Source organism: Nicotiana sylvestris, chromosome 8, assembly GCF_000393655.2.
Source record: "Nicotiana sylvestris chromosome 8, ASM39365v2, whole genome shotgun sequence".
Taxonomy (NCBI): domain Eukaryota; kingdom Viridiplantae; phylum Streptophyta; class Magnoliopsida; order Solanales; family Solanaceae; genus Nicotiana; species Nicotiana sylvestris.
In genome coordinates this window covers 8,460,563-8,467,339 of record NC_091064.1, presented here as the reverse complement: position 1 = coordinate 8,467,339, position 6,777 = coordinate 8,460,563, and the positions used below count along the sequence as shown (strand labels likewise).

The following is a 6,777-nucleotide window of genomic DNA, read 5'->3' as shown; positions in this document are numbered from 1 at the left end:
CCAAAAACGTGGAATAGTCATAACAAGATGATTATTGTTCATTAGGTTGTTTCTGATGGGCCCATAAAATTTTAGGTGATTCGGAGTTTATCGTCTAAATTCATAAAGATGGCGTAGACACAAAAAATTAAAAATCATCCTGAATTCGCATTCTGCTTTTTTCTTTGTGAGTACTCGTGTAAAGTCTTAATAAGTTGAATGGCACGTCTAATCCAGATGGAGTTGCAAAGTTTTCGTATTTAACTCAAAAATACAGAGAGTGACAACCAAATTGCTCAGTTAAGTTCAGCCAATGATACAGAAATAATAAAGTAAAACAAAGATAAGGAAAATGAGTTTTGATAAAGAATTATTGGCCAAAACTGGTACGACCAGCAGATGAAGACAGGAAGTAAAGGATTATTAGGTCAATGTGACTCTACTGCTACAATTTAGTAAGATAACATGTGGCCGGTTTACGTGAACCAAATAGCCTTTGTCCAGACTATATATGTATTAAGAAATTCACTAAATATATATATAAATATTTGACCATGAATCCACTTATTATTGTAATTAGGTTGCTGTAGGAACCCATAAACTCAAAATCCTCGATCCGCCTCTGGCTACTTCTGGTCTTCATTGCAATATACATGCTCAGTGAAGCATATATACAGAAGATGTCACCTATAAGCGCGAAAACACTTCAGAACATTTAGCAGCGGCAGCCAAGCCACTAACGATAGCCCCTTCGACATTTGGACTAACACAAAAGTCTCCGCATATTGCTAGCCTTTTCTTCGCGTCCCAAAGGCATTTCTCATCTCCTGCTATGCTTGTTGCTGGGAATGCACTGCCCCTGAGATATTCATATGCAATAGCAGCATAATTATGATATGAAATACAGTACAATATAAAAACGAAAAAACTGTGCGCACCTTGAGAGGAGCGAGAAGAAAGGATGGTGTCTTTTTAATTCTATCTTTTTTTGCTTTGAGGGCAGAACAGAGAATTTTTATAGAACTAGTCGAAGCAGCAATTCGCCTCTCTACCTCTACCCAAGGTCTGCGTAGACTCTACCCTCCCCAAATCCTACTTATGGAATTTTACTGGGTTGTTGTTGTTATTGTTGTTCAAGTCGAAGCAACAATTCTACATTTTCCAGGAATACATGTCTAAGCACTTCAAACAACAGCATGACCATACCACTCCCGGCTGAGATTTATCTCATGCCTAATAAGGTTCCAAGACATAATTTCATCTCAAAGATGCCCAGAGGCGAAGCCAGAATTTGAAGTTTATGGGTTCTGAAATTGCCACATAACCCATTGTTCATTTTAGTTACTGGGTTAACAATTAAATATTTATACACATATAATGAATTTCTTAGAAGGGCAGCCTTGGCGTAACTGGTAAAGTTGCTTCCATGTGACCAAGAGGTCACGGGTTCAAGCCGTCGAAACAGTCTCTTGCAGAAATGCAGGGTAAGGCTGCGTACGATAGACCCTTGTGGTTCGGCCCTTCCCCGGACCCCGCGTATAGCGAGAGCTTAGTGCACCTGGCTGCCCTTTTTTATATAATGAATTTCTTAGTATAAATACAATATTTAAGCAAAAGTGATTGGGTTCAGCCGAACTCGCACACTATAGGCTGCCTATGAAGATGCATAATTGCCTCTCAACAATGATGAAATCTATAATTATCTACGTATTCTTTTGGATAATGTTCTTGTCCTGGGTATCTTGAGCGTACATCTACTATTCCATCGGGTACATGCATCCTCCTACTAATACAGTTTATACAAATACCGGAATATCTCAGCCCACAAGGCTTAAACTAAAGGGAAGATATCACCTAACATTTTTTGTATCTACTGGAATTCGGACCCTAGTCACCTATGGTCTTAAATCCAGCTTTATCGACCAGGCCACACCCTTGGGCGAAGAACAAAGAAATTTATAGTATCATGGCATTCGGACTAAGTAATCAGAATTCCTGATTACGTCATGGTATGTCACAAAATGTGAAGAGAACTACAGGCACAATTTGATATGTGATTGTAGGAACAGCTAAAGCCCCACAGTTCTGAAGCCGATACCACAAAAAAAATAAAGAAAATTCCCCACTCCCCACCAACAACAACAAAAAAACGAGAATATTTGGATGAGAAAAATTGATAAAAATAATGGATATTTCACAGGTAGGTATAATAGCCTATAATTAGTTGTGGTAGGTAATCAAACCATATAGTAAACAGAATGCATACACCAATTAGAGGGTCACTGAACATATCTCCACAAGAAATGTAATGTCTGGTAAATCAAAGGGAGAATATTTTGTCTGTTTCAGAAAAAGGATTGCATGCAGAAAACGAAATACTGAAACTAAAACCGAGCAGTTGTATATGTTAGATACCAACCATCGATGAGCTTTCTTAAAAAATGCCTGAGGTATATTGAGCTTTGTGCTTTGAAATTCTTGAAATAGATCTTCAGCTACTTTTGTTAATGTTGCACTCGAAGGCTTCTGAAGTCCTGTCTTGGCAATAACATCCCGAGCATACTCCGCAGTTGAGTGCAACACCCAGCATTCACTTCATTGGGGGAAAGAAAAGCGCAATATGATCAAATACAGCACTAGTATATATAGGTGGAAATATTATGCTCGAGTTTCTGTTTGTTGTCGTCAGTCACAATATTGATCTTCTCATTAACAACATAAACAGATACCTATTATGTGAACGCCCTGGTTTGCTGCTGTCACAGTGTGCCCAACGTAGAACTTCTGAATTCTTGAACGAGAAGCCTCTTATTGGTATCTCAAATATGATAGAAAGAAAGACATATTCAATCAGAAATTCTTGTCAAGAGTGTCAGTTCAACTAGTTGAGGCTAAGTGAAAAAAAAATCAGTTTTTTATTTCGATCTAGTGATGGGATCACTCAATTAAATGCCTGTTCCTATAACGATTTTAACATACTCGGAACAAGCAATTAAGTATAATATCAGACGTATTTTAGAAGTTAGCTGAATCTAAACAGAAATGAGTAAGGGGCCTGAAAAGCATATTGAAGGGGAGCCTTTGCGTAACCGGTAAAGTTGCTGCCATGTGACCAGAAGGTCACGGGTTGGGCTGTGGAAACAGTCTCTTGCAGAAATGCATGGTAAGAGTGCGTACAATAGACCCTTGTGGTCGGCCCTTCCCCGGACCCCGCGCATAGCTGGAGGTTAGTACACCGGACTGCCCTTTTTTTTTCTACTAAAGGAAATGAAATCCAGGGGTAGAGCATATCATACCTCAGATAAAGGCTCTTCAAACGCCAGCATGAGAGCAAAGCGCGGACTAACAGGAATTTCTGTCATCTTCAACGGTATTTCCGGAAATTTGCCCATGTCTACATGAAAGGAGCTAAGACCTTAATAAATAACCTTGCTAACATGTCTTGATTGAAAGAAGGTTACATTTCTTATACTGGAAAAGGAATTAGTCATGATCCAATAATAGTCCGCTCAAATGCAAATCTTGTTAAGTTATCAAGAAACACCAGCATTTAAAATATAAAAATAAAAAAGTGATCAATGAACGAAAAATCAGTCAGTCTGACATAAATATATGTCAAAAATATATGAGTGTAACATATTAACAACAGATAGCACAATGAAGAGTTTTGCATGACAACACAAACGCAAGGAGTACAATATGCATGAACATAAGCAAATTCAGTTAAATACAATCGTCATTAAGTAAAGCCTCGTGTTATTCCTTCTTTCTGGATCTCATTGACCAAATATATTTAGATAATCAATTCAATTTATCTCGAGCCGAGGGGTCTATTGGAAACAACCTCTCTACCTGCACAAGGTAGGGGTAAGGTCTGCATACACACTACCCTCCCCAAACCTCACTTGTGGGATTACACTGGATATATTATTGTTGTTGTTGGATCTGAACCATTAAAATATGGAACGTCCACTAGCATATTTTAAAAACACGAATAAATAACTGGAAGCAACTGGCTGGAAGTTCATGACATATCTCACAAAAGCAACTACTACATATTTTATTATGTGGATCTTAAATAATGCAACTGCAATCAACTAACCCTTGAATCAAACCAATGAAATTATAAACCACCATAAGAATGTACGTAGAGATATGTCTTACCAATAGGCATAGGTTTTCCTGTTACTTTAGTGAACTTGGGTGAAAATGTACTCTTGTCCGATGTCACAACACCCTTAAATAAACCAAGACTTTCGCCATCTAAACCAATCAATGACCATGAATCGTCATTTTCCAACCACTCCAACCTCCCGACGCCAACCCCAAACCTACTTTGAACTCCTACATAGTTCAAATAGAAAATTAGTAACCTCGGTAGGTGGTAGTTCATCAGTTCATATTAGTGAAAAGCATCTCAAAGAATGAAATCCAGCAATATCAATGACATACCAGGCTCCTGGCATAATGATTTACAAATTGAATTCATTCCTGGAACACCGACATATTTCTTGTCCGAACTTTCCTGAATTAAAATAAGAGTAAGAGTAAGAGAAAGCAGAACCAGTAAGACCTTATTATTATATGCATGTCAACCCTGTGGCTAAGTACTATTATTAAATTGCTATGGCTTTAGAGCTCAAATTTTCAGTAAGGAAAGGAAACACATTTGCTTTTATCATTTTCAGTACTGGCTTGAGTCAATACATATCAAATGTTCTTTCTTTATCTCAATGATCTTAAATTTGTTCATTTATTTGGAATTTCCCAAGTTAAACTGCTAACAAATCTTGAATAATCCCCTAGTTATGACATGTTTGAAAGTTCAATCCAGTGTTAAATAAATGTATAGACCTATAGCCATCCACATGAATAGTCAAAGAGAATCAAATCTTTTATTTTCTATCTTTTATATCTTAAAATATTAACAATATGAACACAACCTCACCAACCTATCAAACTCATTTTAATAAAAATATTAAGAAAAAGTAAAAGAAAGCAGACAAACCCCACTAAATTAGAAACAACAATTAAACACGAGCTACAAAGAAATAGTCCTGAATGTATAGAAAATGACAATGGTCAGAGATATTCTAGTAGGAATAATATATTAAAAAAAGCAGCCGGTGCACGAAATATTCCCGCGTTCATGCAGGGTCCGGGGAAGGGTTGCATCCCAAGAGGTATGATGTAGGTGACATCCCGCGTTCACACAGGGTCCGAGGAAGGGCCGCAACCCTTGTGATGTATGCAGCATCCCGTGTTCACGCAGGGTCCGAGGAAGGGCCGCACCCCAAGGGGTATGACATAGGCATCCTGCGTTCACGCAGGGTCCGGGGAAGGAACGCACCCCAAGGGATATGACGTAGGCAGCATCCCGCGTTCCCGCAGGGTCCAAGGAAGGGCCGCAGCCTAAGGGGCATAATGTAGGCAATATCCCGCGTTCACGCAGGATCCGGGAAAGGGCCGCACCCTAAGGGGTATGGCATAGGCAGCATCTCGCATTCACGCAGGGTCCGAGGAAGGGCCGCAACCCAAGGATATGATGTAGGCAGCATCCAGCGTTCAAGCAGGGTCCGGGGAAGGGCCGCAGCCCAAGGGGCATAATGTAGGCAACATCCCGCGTTCACGCAGGATCCGGGGAAGTGCCGGAGCCGAAGAATATTGATGTAAGCAGTCTACCTTAACACAAGCATCAGTAGAGATATTGTAGTAGGAATAACACATAAAGAAGACTAAATAATAATACTGGAAATTTGTGGAACCTCTTCAATATCAAGAAATTGCTTAGAAGCAAAATCAAAAGTAGCAAACTTTTCTTTCCACTCAGCAACAACTCCTCTTGATTGCCATTCACTAATAAGTCTCAGCACATCAGGATTGGAAGCAGTGAAATAAGGAGCACCATGATCAAAATACAGCTCCCTCCCATCTTCTGCATTTTCCCTAATTAAAGATCAAATTTTAACAAAAACCCCCCATTACATTAATTCATGATAAAAGTTAAAAAATTTCATTAAGAGCAATTAATGATAATTAGTCATTCATCCTTAACCACAGGTCTCATGTTCGAGCTCTGGTATGGAGTCGCATTTGTTAGGGAGCGTTTTAGCTCCCAATATAGGACTTTCCGGCGCGAATTCGAATTTAGTCGAGTCCCAGTACGAGTACCGGACATGCGGGCGGAGAACCAAAAAGAAAAGGTATTACCTTCTTTGAGACATGCGGCCACCTGGACCTCTAGCAGATTCAAAAAGGGTAACTGAAATTCCATTCTTGGCCAAAGTTGATGCACAAACAGCTCCTGAAACTGAAAAATGAAACCCCTTTTGGTTAATTTTGTAATCAAAATTTTCACAATTTTGGACAAGAATGGAATATCAGTAGTATTTGGTGGCTTACTTCCACTACCAATGACTGCAACTTTGGCAGCAACACTTGTCATGATTATAACAATGGAAAAGAAATGATTGAAAAAATATTGGTAAAATTTGATATATATTGGAATTAAAGAAGTGATTGAAAAAAGGAGCTGTTATTTATCCACATACATCTTTAGGAAAAATAGAGTTTTGTGCTTTAAATGCTACCCAACAAAAGTAATGTTAACTTGTTTGATATTTATGGGTCAAAATAGCACGAGCTACCCAATTTTCGGATTGATAATTGAAAAATAGTCGGCGTTTGTAAATTCATTAAAAAATAATTACTATTTTGCTGCACCACGAAAAGTTCAAGCATAATATACTAAAGATTGGAGCACCTGTTTGTGAACTTCCAACATATTATGTTGGAACT

General features: G+C 38.7%; 1 protein-coding gene across 1 annotated transcript; it reads right to left on the bottom strand.

The window, feature by feature from the left end:
• Window positions 1-323: 323 nt before the first annotated feature.
• On the bottom strand, window positions 324-6,536 carry LOC104213051 (uncharacterized). The gene is made up of 9 exons (XM_009762454.2): window positions 6,382-6,536; window positions 6,190-6,289; window positions 5,745-5,925; window positions 4,432-4,504; window positions 4,144-4,323; window positions 3,276-3,373; window positions 2,709-2,797; window positions 2,399-2,572; window positions 324-838 (listed from the first exon to the last, which is right to left on the bottom strand). The coding sequence occupies exons 1-9, from the start codon at window positions 6,422-6,424 to the stop codon at window positions 667-669; spliced, it is 1,110 nt and encodes a 369-aa protein (XP_009760756.1). The 5' UTR covers window positions 6,425-6,536; the 3' UTR covers window positions 324-666.
• Between the last annotated feature and the right edge of the window lie 241 nt (window positions 6,537-6,777).